Source organism: Triturus cristatus, chromosome 1_1, assembly GCF_964204655.1.
Source record: "Triturus cristatus chromosome 1_1, aTriCri1.1, whole genome shotgun sequence".
Lineage (NCBI taxonomy): Eukaryota > Metazoa > Chordata > Amphibia > Caudata > Salamandridae > Triturus > Triturus cristatus.
In genome coordinates this window covers 91,831,068-91,852,235 of record NC_140579.1, presented here as the reverse complement: position 1 = coordinate 91,852,235, position 21,168 = coordinate 91,831,068, and the positions used below count along the sequence as shown (strand labels likewise).

At 44.5% G+C, this 21,168-nt stretch overlaps 1 protein-coding gene across 1 annotated transcript in view; it reads left to right on the top strand.

Moving 5' to 3' along the window:
* LOC146869583 (uncharacterized) overlaps positions 1 to 13,726 on the top strand; it is a 167,286-nt gene extending 153,560 nt beyond the window's left edge. Inside the window, exon 4 of the mRNA XM_085606376.1 lies at positions 12,984 to 13,726. Coding sequence (XP_085462502.1) covers positions 12,984 to 13,088 — 105 coding nt within the window. The 3' untranslated portion in view covers positions 13,089 to 13,726. The remainder of the gene's footprint in view (positions 1 to 12,983) is intronic.
* The last annotated feature ends 7,442 nt before the right edge of the window (positions 13,727 to 21,168 follow it).

The window sequence follows — 21,168 nt, the reverse complement described above, 5'->3', positions numbered from 1 at the left end:
TCTTGAGATTGCATGCCACCACTGGAGTTTTATATCTTGAGATTGCATGCACCTCTGGAGTTTTATATCTTGAGATTCCATGCCACCACTGGAGTTTTATATCTTGAGATTGCATGCAACTTCTGGAGTTTTATATCTTGAGATTGCATGCCACCACTGGAGTTTTATATCTTGAGATTGCATGCACCTCTGGAGTTTTTATATCTTGAGATCACATGCCACCTCTGGAGTTTTATATCTTGTGGTCGCATGCCACCACTGGAGTTTTATATCTTGAGATTGCATGCACCTCTGGAGTTTTTATATCTTGAGATTGCATGCACCTCTGGAGTTTTATATCTTGAGATCGCATGCCACCACTGGAGTTTTATATCTTGAGATCACATGTCACCTCTGGAGTTTTATATCTTGAGGACGCATGCCACCACTGGAGTTTTATATCTTGAAGACGCATGCCACCTCTGGAGTTTTAGATCTTGAGATTGCATGCACCTCTGGAGTTTTATATCTTGAGATCGCATGCCACCACTGGAGTTCTTGGAGTATATTTACAAGCCCATATCGCCACTGAAGCGTCTCTTTTTTTGATGCTCCGGTGGCGTAGCGCTATTATCAATATTTGCAAGGTTGCGTAAGCCACTTAGTGTGGCTTAAAGCCGCCTTGTAAATGTGCAGCTTTCCGCTGCAGTCCTCTGCGGCAAAGGGTCGGGCAATGGGTGTTGCTGTGGGCGTTCTGACCTTTTCTAGTAAAAAGAACCCTTTATATCTTGAGGTCACATGCTAGCACTGGAGTTTTTATATATTGAGACCGTATGCCAACACTGGAGTTTTATATCTTGATATTGCATACACCTCTGGAGTTTTATATCTGGGGTCGCATGCCACCTTAAGAGTTATTATATCTTGAGGTCGCATGCCACCAATAGAGTTTTTATATATTGAGACCGTATGCCACCACTGGAGTTTTATATCTTGAGGTTGCATGTCACCACTGGAGCTTTATATCTTGAGATTGCATGCAACTTCTGGAGTTTTATATCTTGAGATTGCATGCCACCACTGGAGATTTATATCTTGAGATTACATGCACCTCTGGAGTTTTTATATCTTGAGGTCGTATGCCACCACTGGAGTTTTTATATCTCGAGGACGCATGCCACCACTGGAATTTTACATCTTGAGATCACATGCCACCACTGGAGTTTAATATCTTGAGATTGCATATACCTCTGGAGTTTTATATCTTGAGATTGCATACCACCACCGGAGTTTTAATATCTTGAGGTCGGATGCCAACACAGGATCTTTATATCTTGAGATTGCATGCCACTTCTGGAGTTTTTATATCTTGAGATTGCATGCACCTCTGGAGTTTTTATATCTTGAGATTGCATGCCACTGCTGGAGTTTTATATCTTGAGGTCGCATGTCACCACTGGAGTTTTATATCTTGAGGTCGCATGCCTCCTCTGGAGTGTTATATCTTGAGATCGCATGCCACCACTGGAGTTTTTATATCATGAGCTTGCATGCAACCTCTGGAGTTTTAATATCTTGAGGCCACATGCCACCACTGGAGTTTTATATCTTGAGGTCGCATGCCACCACTGGAGTTTTTATATCTTGAGATCACATGCCACCATTGAAGTTTTTATATCTTGAGATCACATGTTACCACTGGAGTTTTATGTCTTGAGAATACATGCCACCTCTGGAGTTTTTATATCTTGAGATCGCATGCCACCTCTCGAGTTTTTATATCTTGAGATCGGATGCCTACTCTGGAGTTTTTATATCTTGAGATCACATGCCACCTCTGAAGTTTTTATATCTTCAGGTCGTATGCCACCACTGGAGTTTTTTATCTTGAGGCCACATGCCACCACTAGAGTTTTATTTCATGAGGTCACATGTCACCACCGGAGTTTTATATCATGAGCTTGCATGCCACCTCTGGAGTTTTTATATCTTGAGGCCACATGCCACCACTGGAGTTTTATATCTTGAGGTGGCATGTCACCACTGGAGCTTTATATCTTGAGATCGCATGCCTCCACTGGAGCTTTATATCTTGGGATCGCATGCAACTTCTGGAGTTTTTATATCTTGAGATCGGATGCATACTCTGGAGTTTTTATATCTTGAGATCACATGCCACCTCTGGAGTTTTTATATCTTCAGGTCGTATGCCACCACTGGAGTTTTTTATCTTGAGGCCACATGCCACCACTGGAGTTTTATTTCTTGAGGTCACATGTCACCACTGGAGTTTCATATCTTGAGATTGCATGCCACTACTGGAGTTTTATATCTTGTGATTGCATGCACCTCTGGAGTTTTATATCTTGAGGTCGCATGCCACCTCTGGAGTTTTTATATCTTCAGGTCGCATTCCACCTCTGGAGTTTTTATATCTTCAGATCACATTCCACCACTGCAGTTTTTATATCTTGAGGCCGCTTGCCACCACTGGAGTTTTATATCTTGAGTTCGCATGCCTCCACTGGAGTTTTATATCTTGAGTTCGCATGCCTCCACTGGAGTTTTATATCTTGAGTTCGCATGCCTCCACTGGAGTTTTATATCTTGAGTTCGCATGCCTCCACTGGAGTTTTATATCTTGAGATTACATGTTACCACTGGAGTTTTATGTCTTGAGATCACATGCCATCTCTGGAGTTTTTATATCTTGAGATCACATGCCACTTCTGGAGTTTTTATATCTTGAGATTGCATGCCACCTCTGGAGTTATTATATCTTGAGATTGCATGCCACTGCTGGAGTTTTTATATCTTGAGGCCACATGCCTCCACTGGAGTTTTTATATCTTGAGGCTGCATGTCACCACTGGAGCTTTATATCTTGAGATCGCATGCAACTTCTGGAGTTTTATATCTTGAGATTGCATGCACCTCTGGAGTTTTATATCTTGAGATTGCATGCACCTCTGGAGTTTTATATCATGAGATTGCATGCACCTCTGGAGTTTTATATCTTGAGATTGCATGCACCTCTGGGGTTTTTATATCTTGAGGTCACATGCCACCACTGGAGTTTTATACCTTGAGATTGCATGCACCTCTGGAGTTTTATATCTTGAGATTGCATGCACCTCTGGAGTTTTATATCTTGAGATTGCATGCACCTCTGGAGTTTTATATCTTGAGATTGCATGCACCTCTGGGGTTTTTATATCTTGAGGTCACATGCCACCACTGGAGTTTTATATCTTGAGGTCGCATGCCACCACTGGAGTTTTTATATCTTGAGATCACATGCCACCATTGAAGTTTTTATATCTTGAGACCACTGGAGTTTTATGTCTTGAGAATACATGCCACCTCTGGAGTTTTTATATCTTGAGATCGCATGCCACCTCTCGAGTTTTTATATCTTGAGATCGGATGCCTACTCTGGAGTTTGTATATCTTGAGATCACATGCCACCTCTGGAGTTTTTATATCTTCAGGTCGTATGCCACCACTGGAGTTTTTTATCTTGAGGCCACATGCCACCACTGGAGTTTTATTTCTTGAGGTCACATGCCACCATTGGAGTTTTATATCATGAGCTTGCATGCCACCTCTGGAGTTTTTATATCTTGAGGCCACATGCCACCACGGGAGCTTTATATCTTGAGATTGCATGCAACTTCTGGAGTTTTTATATCTTGAGATTGTATGCACCTCTGGGGTTTTTATATCTTGAGGTCACATGCCCTCACTGGAGTTTTATATCTTGAGGTCGCATGCCACCACTGGAGTTTTGATATCTTGAGAACACATGCCACCACTGGAGTTTTATATCTTGAGATTGCATGCCACCACTGGAGTTTTATATCTTGAGATTGCATGCACCTCTGGAGTTTTATATCTTGAGATTCCATGCCACCACTGGAGTTTTATATCTTGAGATTGCATGCAACTTCTGGAGTTTTATATCTTGAGATTGCATGCCACCACTGGAGTTTTATATCTTGAGATTGCATGCACCTCTGGAGTTTTTATATCTTGAGATCACATGCCACCTCTGGAGTTTTATATCTTGTGGTCGCATGCCACCACTGGAGTTTTATATCTTGAGATTGCATGCACCTCTGGAGTTTTTATATCTTGAGATTGCATGCACCTCTGGAGTTTTATATCTTGAGATCGCATGCCACCACTGGAGTTTTATATCTTGAGATCACATGTCACCTCTGGAGTTTTATATCTTGAGGACGCATGCCACCACTGGAGTTTTATATCTTGAAGACGCATGCCACCTCTGGAGTTTTAGATCTTGAGATTGCATGCACCTCTGGAGTTTTATATCTTGAGATCGCATGCCACCACTGGAGTTTTATATCTTGAAGACGCATGCCACCTCTGGAGTTGTATATCTTGAGATTGCATGAACCTCTGGAGTTTTATATCTTGAGATTGCATGCACCTCTGGAGTTTTTATATCTTGAGATCACATGCCACCTCTGGAGTTTTATATCTTGAGATTGCAAGCACCTCTGGAGTTTTTATATCTTGAGATTGCATGCCTCCTCTGGAGCTTTTATATCTTGAGATCGCATGCCACCACTGGAGTTTTATAACTTGAGATTGCATGCACCTCTGGAGTTTTTATATCTTGAGATCACATGCCACCACTGGAATTTTACATCTTGAGATCACATGCCACCACTGGAGTTTAATATCTTGAGATTGCATATACCTCTGGAGTTTTATATTTTGAGATTGCATGCCAGCACTGGAGTTTTATATCTTGAGATTGCATGCACCTCGGAAGTTTTATATCTTGAGATCGCATGCCAACTCTGGAGTGTTATATCTTGAGATCACATGCCACCTCCGGAGTTTTATATCTTGAGGACGCATGCCACCACTGTAGTTTTATATCTTGAGGACGCATGCCACCTCTGGAGTTTTATATCTTGAGATCGCATGCCACCACTGGAATTTTATATCTTGAGATCACATGCCACCACTGGAGTTTTATATTTTGAGGACGCATGCCACCACTGGAGTTTTATATCCTGAAGACTCATGCGACCTCTGGAGTTTTATATCTTGAGATTGCATGCACCTCTGGAGTTTTATGTCTTGAGATCGCATGCCACCCCTAGAGTTTTATATCTTGAGATTGCAAGCACCTCTCGAGTTTTATATCTTGAAGCTGCATGCCTCCTTTCGAGTTTTTAGCCAGACTGTATTTTCATAAAAATGCTGCAAGCCAGTTTATTATGCTTTACATGGCAACTTCTGATTTCTAAACAGTGGTAGTTTGAACTTAAAATGTGAGCGCTCAGTTTACAAAGGAGAGTTTCAAACTATCTTACATTTGTAAATATACACATTGTACATTTACTTATGTTTAAATGCTCTGCAAAACGTGCTGGCTTTTGTTTTTGCTTTTCTCTTTGGGGAACCCATTTTTTTCTTGGAGAAACGGATTGTTTTGCATTCACATTAATATTGGAGGTGTGTCTGTACCTTTCCCTAATTGGATACAGATTTAATTCTGTCAGTAAAAGGAGTAAATCTCTGAACACATCCAAAGTGGGAATGTGCCTTCATAAGAATACCCACACATCAGGAGGTCTGTGGGTTTTTATCACTTTTCTACAACTATCAAAAAGCGACCCCCACCGTTGCGGCCCACCATGGAAACGCCCAATGCCGCTACGGCCATTCGGGCCCTGATTCCGACAGCTGCGTTGGGAAGCGTAGTGACCTGGAGATGGGCCGTGGCATTCTGCACAGGGGCAGCAAGGTCAAGGATGCAAGGTGAGTTTCTCACACAGCCCTGCCAAGTACCACGCATCAGGTGTTAGACTAACACACGTCATTGTGGTGGTCCGCATCAACACACTGAAATGCATTTTCATGCGGTTATAGCGCCTCCCCTGCAAGCCACAGTGATGTGCTGCTAATTAGTACACACAGAGAGCAAAGCTGCTATTCAGCAGTGCATCTGCGAGCTGCTTGCGGAAGGCTTGGGGGTGACTCACTATGTGAAAGAAGACAACCGGTGCTTTGAGCGAGAATTTGAAGAATGGAATGTTGATCAGCTCCGAAAGGCACAGGAAAGGGTGGAGACCTCTCAGCCATCCCAGGGTCCTGCACCTTCTGTCACTGCAGTAAAAGGAGCAGAGCCAGAATACTTGAAGCAGGCGTTATGAAGCCATCTGTCAAATGATTGAAAGAGTCGACGGTAAGGGAAATCACTAAAGCTGCTGCTGAAATCGAGGATCGATATCCAGAACTTGTGTTACACATGGCAATGAAGTCGGAATATGCAGGACTAGTGTCACTCATCGAGCCAAATTGAATTGACAAATTACTTTCAGAGGAGGGCAGCGCTTCATCATTCAGCCTGTACGGTAAGTAAAGTTACAGGTGCTGAGCTCTGCAATGGAGTCACTAGTCTTTCTGCAGCAGTCTGCACAGAGTTGTGTCACTTACCTTATTTATTTTATTTTTAGAGGAGCGCCGCGCGTCATCATTCATCATGCCACTGTGTGTAAGTAAAGTTACAGGTGCTCTATAATGACTGCATTCACTGTCTGCCTGTCTATAGCACAGTGCAAAATCGCGTAGCGTAGTTTGCATTTTTTGCTCGCTCGCAGTCCTCAACATCAAGTTGGTGACCGCGAGCGGGCAAAATGACATCCCGGCGAGACTTTTTCTTCGTTCGCGATTAGCAACATCAAGTTGTCGATTGCGAGCGTGGAAAATAAACCTCCCGGCGAGATTCTCAATGCGAGGAGGTCAGGTTTCTCATTGCGAGTAGTCTCATATGCTCGCGACCGCACACGATGAGAAACTACCAGTCCGTGTTGAGAAAGCTGCCGCTCGAGTAAAAATCACTTGAGCGGCAGAAAACGACAGCTCACACTGTGCAAGATGCCGTTTTCAATGATTGCACAGTGCGGACAAGCATCCGGCACTGTGCAATCATCGCGAACAGCGCACAATCTCGGCATTGGTTCAACATCCTTTGATGCTGAGTAAATTACTTAACTTCTCCGTGCCTACTAAAATAAATGGATCCATCCGTAATGGAACTGGTGCTCACGTAAAGCGCTCTGAAACCTTTGGGTCGAGTTCGCGCTATATAAAATTGCATGCGGGTTGATTATCATAGACCCAGCGTTAGCCTAGAGCCTGTCCCGCTGCCGAGGAATGGGAGGTGGAAGACACATACTCTGTTAGGGCATTAGTCAGTTTCTATTATATTTTCGGGCCCTAATTCTCCGGGCATAATATCCCAGCTCATAGTATCGTCATTGGCATCCTTTTACGCCCCTTTCAGGGCGGAGTGTCGCATAGCAAACCCCCGGTTGTTCAGACCCACAACCGCCCAAAGGACTAGCGGGGCACCGACACGGTTTCAAGGACCCTCCCATGAGGCTCCTCGGATTTGGCTCCGGCACCCCCGGTACCGGCCTGCTTCCAGATCGCCCTGTAACTTCGCCTGCAACGAAAAAGGAAAACATTACAATATTCTCTGCCCCCCTCCTGGCACCACTACGCCGGGTAAGCGGTAGGGAGGGAGACGGCGTGCACGGCGAACAAAGAGGTCGCCAACATGGTGGGGGAGGGATATATACCCTCCCCCAAGTCCAAGACGCCCAGGAAGTGAAGCCCCTCGCGTCACGACCAGGCAGGAAGTAGGGTGGGGGGGGGTGTAGGGTGCCCAGGCGACACTAGAGCGCTGACCTCTGTAGTGGCCCCCTGTGGCTGCCTCGGTCAGCGGCATATGTATCTTGGCACAGTAATCAATAGCGTATCTTTCCTCTCTGCGCAGCATTCTCACGGCATATTTCTCCTGGCATTTTCCTCTGCTCCATTGTGTTTCCCGTACAATTATGGAATACAGGCATTTGACACATGTCCAAAGATGTAGTATCTATTGTGTAAACTGCCGACTTCTGCGAATCATTGTCTAGCTCTTTAAATATTAAATGTTACTTTAAAAAGTGTCACGCATGGTGGAAAGCACTGGAAGATTATTTATAAAGGTTAACTGGTCACCTTTCTGTTGCTGATTGAGGTATTCCGGTATCGAACACGTGCTAAGAAGGTGAATGAAACCTCTGACCAGACAATATGTGAAAACGACGAAATAGCAAAATAATACGGCTGCCTCATAATACGCTTTGTTGCTGTATTTAGGCATCCCTGCCAGACAATTTTGCCCTCCACTGCCTTAGAAAAACATTGTCCCTGCATATGGGCAGTGTTTATTCACGGTGAAGCTTTTTGGTGTTCTAGAAGCCAGCAGGATTTCCTGGGCCCTGTGTGCTAACTCTCAAGTGGTCAGCTGGACAGAGGATGGGAGAGAGGACCAGACGAAGAGAAGCAATGTGTCCATCTAGATAGAATATGGCTGGATTTCCGGGTGCATGGATAACCGACTCAGATCAGATCCCTACAGCTGGAGCTCAGGGTGCATGGATAACCGACTCAGTTCAGATCCCTACGGCTGGAGCTCAGGGTGCATGGATAACCGACTCAGTTCAGATCCCTACGGCTGGAGCTCCGGGTGCATGGATAACCAACTCAGTTCAGATCCCTACGGCTGGAGCTCCGGGTGCATGGATAACCGACTCAGTTCAGGTCCCTACGGCTGGAGCTCAGGGTGCATGGATAACCGACTCAGTTCAGATCCCTACGGCTGGAGCTCCGGGTGCATGGATAACCAACTCAGTTCAGATCCCTACGGCTAGAGCTCAGGGTGCATGGATAACCGACTCAGTTCAGATCCCTACGGCTGGAGCTCCGGGTGCATGGATAACCGACTCAGTTCAGTTCCCTACGGCTGGAGCTCCGGGTGCATGGATAACCGACTCTGTTCAGATCCCTACGGCTGGAGCTCAGGGTGCATGGATAACCGACTCAGTTCATATCCCTACGGCTGGAGCTCCGGGTGCATGGATAACCAACTCAGTTCAGATCCCTACGGCTGGAGCTCCGGGTGCATGGATAACCGACTCAGTTCAGTTCCCTACGGCTGGAGCTCAGGGTGCATGGATAACCGACTCAGTTCAGATCCCTACGGCTGGAGCTCAGGGTGCATGGATAACCGACTCAGTTCAGTTTCCTACGGCTGGAGCTCAGGGTGCATGGATAACCGACTCAGTTCAGTTCCCTACGGCTGGAGCTCAGGGTGCATGGATAACCGACTCAGTTCAGATCCCTACGGCTGGAGCTCAGGGTGCATGGATAACCGACTCAGTTCAGTTCCCTACGGCTGGAGCTCAGGGTGCATGGATAACCGACTCAGTTCAGTTCCCTACGGCTGGAGCTCAGGGTGCATGGATAACCGACTCAGTTCAGTTCCCTACGGCTTGAGCTCAGGGTGCATGGATAACCGACTCAGTTCAGATCCCTACAAAACACAGCTCAAAAGTCCAGCAAGAAAAACTGGAACATGGATCTCACTCAAGTCCAGTTAACAAAGCCACTGGATGTTCTGGAGTCTGTGTTTAGCCGGGCACAGTTCGGGTTTGAGACCAGTTGCCGACCCTACTGTGCTTGCAGTATGAAAAGAAGGCACAAAGCTTAAGTGGGTGCCAGCCTCTCTTAAGACATCCCGAGGGGTACCAAATTTCAGGGGCCTTAACAGTTTCATTTTCAGCAAGAATGCACATTTTCGTATATGAAGGAACACGTTAAATTGCGGTGGTTTCATACATTCCATGGCCTTTTTTTAGAATGCTCTAATATTTCTCGACCTAAGCCCATCACAAATGTTTTTGTAGATTGTTGCATAACTCTTAATTTCTAGTGCCCGAGGGCAGTGGTAAAGCCCCAGTGTAACCCACTTGGGCTTAGCTCTACCAGGAGCATAGGGTCCACATAAGAAAGGGATTGGATTGTTATCCCATCTACTTTAGAGAAATAGCAAGCCTTAAGCATACAGGAGCAGCACAGAACTTCCTGCTCAGATGCCTGAATCACGTGTGGCATGACAATGCAGGGTGGTAATACTGGAACCGGTATTGCTGATACCATATCTACTGGTAATTTACCACCGATTTATGCATGTCATTCCTGAATTTCTGACTTTTTTGTAGGGGGCGAATTCCACCTGGATGGACCTGGTGAGTTTACCCTTATTATCATTTGTTGTAATTTCGAATGTGGTAATATCACATGCGCAATTACTGCAAAGCCAGTAATACTAATTTGGGAGAAACTTTTGTTTACCCCAAATCGTTATTAAGAGCCCTCTTGTAATGTGTTCTAAAGTGCATTCATAGTACAAGGATGCATGCATTATGGAGGTGTCATTTCATCCCAATACATTTCATATTACCCTGATCAAGTGTTGAACCTATAACATGAAGGTGGACAATGTCTCCAGAGTGTCCAGCGTAGGCTCGGGAGGGCCAGATCCATGTCAGATTGTTTGGAGACCCACAGAAGATACATTTACACTTAATGAGTCTCTATGATAATCATTGACACACTTGGTGATTGTTATGAAAAACTGGTGTGAATCCAGCTCACGAGGCCACTATTTTGGGCAGCCCCAGAATGGACTATTTAGGAAACAATATGAGAAATGGCAGACCTTAACAGCCAGCCTGCGACGCTCCTTTAAGTAGATCTGTTCCAGAGCTTAAATGCAATAAGATGTGGGCGATATACTGTATACTGGCTGTAACATTTTAATGTGTAAGACCTAACAAATTATTTTATTTTTTGTATTTTAATTAGGATTTTACAAAATAATATAATACTTAATTAAAGAAAAATTGTGTTCATCCATGTCTCAATACTTTTTTTTTTTACAAACTTTATTTCGAATTGCTTCCGCTGCATTAAAATGGCATGTATCGAAATTAATACAAACATATTGCAACATCTGTATATCTTAAAACTATCAGAGTTAAAATGCATACTAGATGGTAAAACAATTTCCAGCGAATAAAACAAAGTCCTATGCCTGGCAACTTTTACACATGTGTAATTAATTCATACTCATAAAACCTTGATATAGTGTTCAGGGGCTAATAGCCAATACCCCTATAAGCTACATTAAAACATTTTGGCTCAGCAATTTATATTCATCTGTTCGGGCTACTTTGTACATTTTGTTTTTACTTACCATAATGCAAGAGAGGGAATTATAATGAATCGGAAACAGTTAATTTCGGCTTCCCAGGAACCCGTTAAAAGTTGCAATCTTGGGACGCGCGTCCCCCATCCCATAGGTCTAAAGTTCTTTCCTGCATTTCACGCGGACCAAAGCAAAGCCGCAAGTACATAGGACACCACAAGATTCTCAAGCTGTTGGAACTGTAACAGTGCTAGCCTATAATGAGTAAAGTTAGCGCTGAGCAAGTAAGGACCTATTATTGTTTTCCTTTGATGGGAGTAGAACGAGCAAAAGAAAACCATGTGCTGAACTGACTGGACAGATGCGCCATCCCAAGGGCAAAGGAAAGAATTTTGTGCAGGTGGATATTTGCCAGAAATCCCAACATAAGTGGTATCAAATTTAAATGAAACCTTAGCCAAATAAAACTTTGCATCCAAATTTACTGTTGGAGACATATTATGTACACTAACACTTTTGTTTTTATTTTCCATTCATGTAATGGCAGCAACATCTGCAAGAAACATCTGTTTCGAATTAGCCTTAAGAAAGGTAGCGCAGTCTGTGTGGGTATCAAATAATTCACGCAAACCCAACCTCGCCAGTGTGGAGCCAATATATCTCATTCTGGGTATCTTTTTAGCAAGATCCAACTTAAGACAGTCTCGTAACACTTCCTGGTTTAAAGGGACCGTCACCCTCCTCCAAAGGGAGTGCCCCAGTCACAGTGGGGCGAGGCGAATTACATCACTAATGTACGGGAGTCCCAACTCACCATGGCGGATGTCATTTGAGCAACTTTGGGGCAATGATAGCAATTTTTGGGCAAAAGCCTCCTCCACTTGTTGACGGGGTCTATGTCTACGATACCCCATATTGCACATTTGTTTTTGCTGCTTAGATGTGTAAAACTTCAGGGACAGGCATATTCCCCAACTACTTTGTAAAATTAACAAGCATTTGCAATGCAATAGGTCTCACATTTGCGAGAGTCCTAGCTAGTGGCAGTTTAAATGACAATGCCTTTTATCTATGTGTTTTGAAAACCTGTAAACGGTGCATAAACATGCACTTTGTACTTATAGGTTTTGCTTATGAGAAGCAAGGATGGCAGTAAAAGAGGCACAGTTACTGCTAGCCAGTGACTATAAGTACAAAGTGCGTGTTTAAGCACCACTCACAGGTTTTCAAAACACATGAATACAAGCATTTGCAATGCATAGATCTCACATTTACATGAGTTTGAGCTATTGACATTGCAAATAACAATGTCTTTTATTTTTGTTTTCGTTTTTAAAACATAAATAAAAGGCAATGTCATTTACAATGCCAAAAGCTTAAACTCGCATAAATGCGAGACCTATTGCATTGCAAATGATTGTGTTTTTGGAATACATCCCATTTTCCTTAAAGGAAAACGGGCTGCATTACAAAAAAAAATTGCTTTATTAAAAAAACAGTCTCAGACATGGTGGTCTGCTGACCCCAGCAGGCCTTTCCCAATGGGTTCGAAAGCAAGACCTACCTCATGAATATTAATGAGGTAGGTCTATTTGCGACCCACTGGGGAATCACAAAATGTGTCTAAGACACATTTGTACATGGGTATTTGCGATTTCCTAATTGCGAATCATAAAAATTCGCAATTAGGACATCACAAACTGACTTTTTGTACATCTGGCCCTTAGAACTTTAATTGTGCTGTGAAGTTCTGTTTTTGTAAGAGACAGCAATATCGCACAGAATGATAATGAAGTGTTGGTCCCCAATTTGCCTGCACCAAGGTGCAACCAAAATCTACTTAGGGACCATGAATTAAATATTGAAATATGAAATTAATGCTGTGCTGGGTGTAATATTTCCTCTTTCTTTCCCCTTCCAGGTCTGCTCTCTGCTGGCTGCAAGGATTCCGCTGGCAGGCGTTAAATTGAACTTACTACAAAATGGCGCCCGGCTGGACTGTGGATCTGTGGTTTCCTCCCGGTAAAAAATGGAGCCGTTCTCAACGCCAACATCATTGTACTCTTATAATGTCCATGAGATATATTAGAAGGTACAATTTGGGATCAAACGGATAGTCGATGACTCTGTCAACACAAGCCCCACCGATGGATAAAGAAACTACACACATGACCAATCGCAATCAGTGAATCGGCCACATCCTTTGTGTGTAGGGTCACTGTGTGCCTCGTGCAGGATTGCAGGTCAAGAAGGAATTGTGCTCCACTGTGTGGAAGAAGAGAGAGGACACGATCCAGAACATGGAAAGAGGGGCCGCCCGAGACAGCGTCTGATTAATCAAGACCCCCATCCTAGTGCATGTACACATGGCTTGGTATCAGGAACTGGCTGCAGGGCTCGGGTGACCTCCTCTACAAGGAACAAGCCAAGGGTTGTACACTTCTTTTCTCCCAGTCAGGTGTGACCTCCTCTGCCAGGAATAAGCCATGGGTTGTACACTTCTTTTCTCGTAGTCAGATGTGACCTCCTCTGCCAGGAATAAGCCATGGGTTGTACACTTCTTTTCTTGTAGTCAGATGTGACCTCCTGTGAAAGGGACAGGGTAAGGGTTGTACACTTCTTTTCAATCAATCAATAAAGACTGTATTTCGGTTTTGATTCAAACCATAAAAGTATACATATAAACATCACAGTTAAAAAGAGAAACAGATATGAAATTCCGTACAATAAATTCATAGTTAATAAAGTGCAAATGGCGCAAGGCATTGTATAGTCCATATAGGTTCCTGAGGTAAATGAGGCAGAAAAACAGCCTCATTGGTCCATACAGTTTCTCAATTTAACAGACAATTTTAAAAATTCAGTTACATGGAGAACACTGTCACCGTGCAAAAGTTGTAAATACATAAGTGCTGGTCTGATCTGTTTAAAATTGAGTTTCTTTAAAAGAGCTACCAGATAGCGTTTGCGCGGGTATTCATAAAATTTACATAAAAATATAAAATGCAGCATATCCTGTGGAGACTTTCCGTCGCAGCCACAGGGAGCTGCAGCCTTGTTAAAAATATATTTTTTAGGTCTAATTAACAGATGATGAAAAATATTTAACCTGAACCTTGACAGCAAGATCTTCTCATGGGAACTAAATGAGCCCATCAAATATGGCTCCATTGTCTCGCAAGTTTTTAACATGACATATTTCCTGATACTGGGTTTCAGGAGCTCCTCTCCCTCTCGTTGAACCCTTCTCCCCATATAAACGGCACGCTTAATTGCCTCCACATCCCCTCTTACAATCCCACTTGGATTTTCAAACAACTCCAGACAACCAAGTCGAGAAAAACAGGATTTGAGATATTTTAACCAGGGGGTGCACATTGCCTTATCATGGGACAAAAGGTCTTTCACAATCAAGTGGGTTAATGGGATGTCCTGATTCAACCACAGTTTTGCCCAACAAGTCAGAGGGCGTAGAGAAAAGATGTCACATAAATATTGTGCCCCCAATTCTTCATGTACTGCCAAGTTAGATGTGCCAATTGGAACACATAGAAGACGCTTCATAAAGGCGTTTTCAGCCACCTGTAGCTGTTCGCCAGCCACATAGCCCCATAATTCACTGCCATAAACAGCAGTTGCCACTGATTTTGCATTATAAAGTTTCATCATGGCATTGTTGGGCTTCTTCCCCAATTTCGTTGCAAAGTTAAAAATGGTAGCATTAACCCTTGCCAGTTCCCCTTTTTTTTTGGCCAAATGGGGGCCCCAACTTAATTTAGTATCAAATAGGACCCCAAGATACGAGAACGATTTCGAGATGGGGATGGATACATCATCTAATTTAAATACAAAGTTCCTTTTTGGCTGTAGGCCAACTTGCATAATAAATGATTTAGAATTGTTGACCATTAGGTCTCTGTCTGTCATAAACAATTTAAAAGCATTTAATAAGGCTTGGAGACCCTTCTCGGTTCTAGAGATTAAAACCGCATCATCTGCATATAAAAGAACAGGAATACCCCGCCTACCAACTCTGGGACAGTCAGCCTGTACCTTTTGTAAAACGGTATCTAACTCATTAATATAAAAGTTAAAAAGAAAGGGGGCGAGAATACAGCCTTGACGCACACCCTTCTTAATATCGAAGTTGCCAGTGGTGCACAGATCTGACGAATACCTAACATTAGCACTAGTGTTACTGTGTAGGTCTACCAGAAAATTAACAATCCCACTATCCACACCCTTCTCCCTCATGGACTGCCACAGCCTTCCCCTGTTAACACAGTCGAAGGCTGATGACAGGTCCATGAAGGCGAGATGGACGGTGCCCTTCTGGACAACAGTGTATTTACTTAATATTAAGAAAAGATTAAGGCACTGGGTTATAGTGGAACGACCACTGCAGAAGCCATACTGGGAAATGGACATGATGTTATTTTCTAGCGCCCAGTTTGACAGTCTCTGCAGCAGGATTCTCCCCACAACTTTAACCATAGAGTCAATTAATGAAATTGGCCTGTAGCAAAAGGGACTACCCCTATCCCCCTTCTTAAAGACAGGGACAATCGTTGAAACTCCCCATGAAGGGGGACAGCCAATTTCAGCAGCAGCGTTAAAAACAGACTCTAAAATGGGAGCCCAAAAGCTAGGTTCAGACTTGTATAAGTCTGGTGGGATCCCATCAGGGCCAGGAGCTTTCCTGGCTGTGAGTCCCACTATGCCCTCCATAACCTCGCCTCTATCAAATGTAATAATTCCACCATTATTACCAGGGAGCAGGTTTACATTTTCAGTCACCACACAACTATACAATTGTTTGAAGTGTGATTCCCATTCTTCCTTTTTTATGCAGCATTCTAGACCATCACCCGGGTCCTGGACCAAAAATGTTTTTTTTACTACCGCCCAGAATCTAGAGCTGCATTTTAAAGTAGAGGGATCAAGAATCTCATCCCAAGCCTCCGCTCTTAACAACTCCTTGCGTGTAGCAATGGCAGACTTATATTCTTTGCGACACAACTTTACATTCGTTTTTATTCTAGGATTAGCTGCCAAGGCTATCCTTAGATTGCGTGCTGCCATGGAGCAAGCATGATTAAACCATCTCGGGCCCTCATTCTCTATGGTCTTTACTGGGACCGTCATCAACTCAGACACTTTCTCCGTCAAGCTTTGAAAAGCACCAAGAACCTGATTCGGGTCTGCCCCTTCTCGAATACAGTTCTTAATGTCCTGCGTGCAGTTCTCCCTAATATTTTTATATAATAGGTCAGGAGTAATCATTGACCATCTGAGGCGCCGTCTCCCATCGATTGTGCTCAACCTGCCATTGAAGCATTTCCGATCTTCTTTAATTATCCAGGGACCCTTCAAATGAACAGTGAGTGGATTATGATCACTGAATTCACTTTGTTCGATAGTAAAAGAGTCCACAAATGACTGCATAGGGAAAGAGAGTAACACATAATCAATAAAAGTACCCCTCCCATGGCCTTTAAAAGTTGGGGTATCAAAACACTTTGTGGGATCCCTCAAAGCCATAGCCAAAGAAAGATCTAAACAGCTCAATAAATCATTAAAGAATTCCCCTTCTATCGTATGTTCCAAATGCAAACCGCCAAGGCGGTCACACTGCAAATCCATTAAACATTTCGACAGGGGATCACCGCAAGGATGAACATTAAAATCTCCCATAATTATAAGGTTATGGAGGCATTCCCTCAATGAAGAGTTAATAAATTCATTTAGTGCAAATATTTGGTTAGAACCCGTGTTGACATTGACAGCGTTATAAAAATTGACCAAACCAGCCAGACAACTTTCTCCATTCAATACTAAGCCTATAAATCCAGTATTTGCTGTTAAAATTCTACGAATTTTACAAGAGAGTGTAACGGAAATAAAAATCACCAGTCCCCCCTTAGGCCTACCTCTACTTGATGCTATTGCAGGAACATAAAAGGCCTTATACCTTTCAAGGAAAAAATCACATTCCACTGACCATGTCTCCTGCAGGCAGATGATCATAAATTGCTTAATGTACATAATCCAATTGTCATCCGTCATCTTTGATGCCAGGCCTGCAATATTCCAGGAAATAACATTATTACAACTAGCTGTAGCCTGTATGGTCTTAATGGGTGATATCTCAGCTGGTATTACATTACCCAGACCCACAGACACCTCACGTCAGTCGCATACCTCCAGGCCAGACAGAGCATCATATATATTCTGTATGTCCACGTTAAACCCATTATTGCAATGGCCAGCAAAATTAAGTCTATTCTGTGTTTCTACAGAGAGCCCATACCCACCTTGATTAACATTGTACACATATGGTGCATCCAGGGCAGGGATCTGAATTGAATTTGCTGGCCTAATTCTCTTTTGAGGACGCGGATCTTTATTCAGGTGTGCATAGAAATAGCCCAGTGGGCGAACACATATACTATTCATGTTGCACAATAATGAAGATGCTCTTAATAAAATTGTTGCCACGTGTTGGGGATGCTTAAAATTAACGACAATACAATCCCCACTGCTTGATTTTCTGGACGGACCAACCCAATTCACCCTTCTTACTGCTATTATTTGGTCCGAATATGCAACAGGAAAACCACAATTTTTGCTGAGTCATGCAACTGTTTTGTTTTTTAATGAGGTGTGGGATTCCCCATATGGTAAAGCTAGATGGTCATCACAAGGTGGAACATTAGACAGCACCACCACATATGGTGCGCACTCAGGAGGGAGATTAAGATAGCGGCTTTTCCTCATATGCCTGGGATCATGTCTACCCTCCAGGGCTATTGTGGGATATGTAGACAGGGGAGGTATGGCTAGTGTCACAGGAGGAACTGTTACTGCTGCAGCGACATGCTGAGAAAGCCGCTGTGCATTCCCTATCGTAATTTTCTGCCTCTTTTCCACAACCTGAACTCCAGCTGTAATAACTGATGCCAAGTGTGTAGTTAACAGACCACCAAGTCTGTCTACTTCCAATGCCAAAATGTCAAGCTTAGTAGCCAAAGGTCTTAACATCTCCTCTAGTTTAGCCTCTATCTTTACTTCCAAGGTGTTAATCAGTAAAGTAAATTGCTCTAGATTTATATTAGCATTGCCCTCACTATTTCTACTGAGTGTAGAGGATTTTGAGCCATTACAAACTGACTGAGTTGAATCTGATCTATTTTTATTATACTTCCCAGCCCGTTTTATTTGTGCTTTCCTACAGGATCGCACCGGCCTTGGAACTGATGGTACCTCCTCTATTTCCTCAATCGAGGTGTCCATCGGATCTACATGTGGATCTGCATGCACCTGGGCAACAACCGGTATCTCAGCCCTCTCTCTAGTGTCCAGGTTAATGCCCCCATCCATGTCGGCGACCAGCAAGGGCATATCTTCCTCTACCTCTAAAGTGCTCCCCAATCCCAAGGAGGTCCTACGATCGTTATTTATACGATTTACTTTTTGCACCAGGTAATTATCCAAGGTCCCCAGCACGGGAGCGGTTTTAACTGGTTTCAATTTAGACATTATATCGGATATATCACATGTAACTTAATGCACAAAACAAATGACACTATACAATGAAAAACAGATAAAACAGGTAGAGTCTCTCTTTGCGAATGAAGTCCGGCACTACAAACCCAAAATCTCCCGGCCCAGTCCAGTCTCTTCAGGCCTCTGAGGGCCCGCCCTTTGCCCGGGCTTAGCCCGGCGCGTCCTCGAGGGACGAGGGACCGAGCCCGCCTTTAAGCGCCTCCTGGCGCGGGATTGTGAGGAGTCCTGCCCCTAGGAATGCTGGGGGTTGTGGTCCGGCAGAGCCAAGCCCGGCCGACCGAGTCAAGTAGCCTGTGAAGCCCCGGTAAGGTCAAGACAGCGGGTGTAGAGGGCGGAGCAAAGCCCGGCCCCGGTAGAGCAGGAAACACCAAACAGCCAGCAGAGAACAAACAGCACGCCGAGGGACTCAGCACCGAGCCCGCCTTTAAGCGCCTCCTGGCGCGGGATTGTGAGGCGTCCTGCCCCTAGGAATGCTGGGTGTTGTGGTCTGGCGGAGCCAAGCCCGGCCGACCGAGTCAAGTAGCCTGTGAAGCCCCGGTAAGGTCAAGACAGCGGGTGTAGAGGGCGGAGCAAAGCCCAGCCCCGGTAGAGCAGGAAAAACCAAACAGCCAGCAGAGAACAAACAGCACGCCGAGGGACTCAGCACCGAGCCTGCCTTTAAGCGCCTCCTGGCGCGGGATTGTGAGGCGTCCTGCCCCTAGGAATGCTGGGGGTTGTGGTCCGGCGGAGCCAAGCCCGTCCGACCGAGTCAAGTAGCCTGTGAAGCCCCGGTAAGGTCAAGACAGCGGGTGTAGAGGGCGGAGCAAAGCCCGGCCCCGGTAGAGCAGGAAACACCAAACAGCCAGCAGAGAACAAAAAGCACGCTGTTTTCTCGCAGCGATGCGTCACTTTTCATAAATGGGGCCCATAGTGGCCACCTGGCTCTGCCGAGGTGTAAGTGACTCAAACCGGGTGCACTTTCCTGATCAAAATTGCCACCCTTCCTTTCCAAAAGGCCCTTTAGGAAGTGTCTGGAGTTGCTGCTTCACGTCGTTTGCTAGAGCGGTGTACCTTTTCCACCCAGTGTTTCCTCCGTTTTTCACTTTCTCAATTTGAGAGGTGCGTCTCTTAAAATAGCCCGATATCTGGGGTGAGCACTTTCAGGTAAGAGAGTTTTACCACTGAATGTAATTCGTTAACTCATTGGCATTTAGTGAAACAATCAGCAGGTCATGGTGGGTAGTTATTAGGCGCATGAGCAAAAACCAGCCTTTCACTGGTCTACTCTCCACTAATAAAGTGGGGGGGGGGTGAGTCGGGCTAGTGGTGCACTCTGAGGAATAATGTCTCTATGTTGGAGATGTTTTATACCTTTAGCCTGAAAGTGGTGTGTGTGTGAGTCGGGGTTGCTCGTAGGTGCTTCAAATAAAATAGTGATAGTGTTGGTGACAAGTGCATAAGTGTGTTTTGTTTACTTAATGCTACAGATCCAGGTCAGAGCCATACAGGGCAGACCCCTCTTCTCTGGAAGGCTAACTACTATGGGTGTGTGTAATGCAGCACTAGTTGAGTGAGTCACTGAAACACCAAGCATAGAGACCAGCCTGTGTAGGAAGACCCTCAGATTATTTCCATTGGGAACTAATGACAGGGCGTTTTAGTCGGCACAGAGGGGCCTCCGGTGTCAGAGAAATCTGATAATCATGGGTCATCATTGCGAGCAATGTGTGGTAAAAAGCTCGCTCTATCCCTCAAAAGGAGTATCCCAGGATATCATAACTCAGACCCATACCTGCGGTCTGCGCAAACCTATGGATTTTTACCAAATGCATAATCACAGCAAGTATCTAGCAATCCCCCAGAGCCTCCTCCCCACACTTCACTCTATGATATCGTATCATCCAAAGAAAATATCTGCCGAGGAGTCCGCTCTCTAGTCAAGGGGACTCTGCAGCTTACTACAATCCACATTGCTGTCCTCTGTGAGTTCCAAGATGAACAAGTATCACCAAAGCTCTATGCCCGCCATTTTAGATATGAAGACGTCAGTCAACATGGTCTCAATGCATTGATGTGTGTGGGGATCTCGACTTTTCTATCTGGGGAGGGGTGAGTGGGCGGGTTGGTGTTGACGGTGTTAGCGTTGCTCTACTGATGGCCAGAGTTTTGTGACTTCTTCAAGTATTTTTTCTTTCAGATGATACATTGTCAAGCTGGGATACCCGTGTAGCTGGGGAGAGTTAGTGTGTTTAAATCGTAGCTGTGTGCTATCTGCTTCCAAGGAGCCCAGAACACATATGAACATGTCCAGTTGATATGGGCCAGCAAACTCTGTTGTGTGGCCTTCATGGGTTATTAACCTGGTAGCCAGCTCAAAGAGGCTGTATTGGATCTGCATCTTTTAAGCCATGGTCGCAGGGCCAGGAAACGTTTCAGTTTCTATACAGCCTCGTTCGAGAAATCCTGAAAGGCAAAGATCTTTTGGTCACCATATACACATTCTCCCTTACGTTTTGCTGCCTGAAGTACTTGTTGTGCCTATTGGTGTTGGATGAAGCATA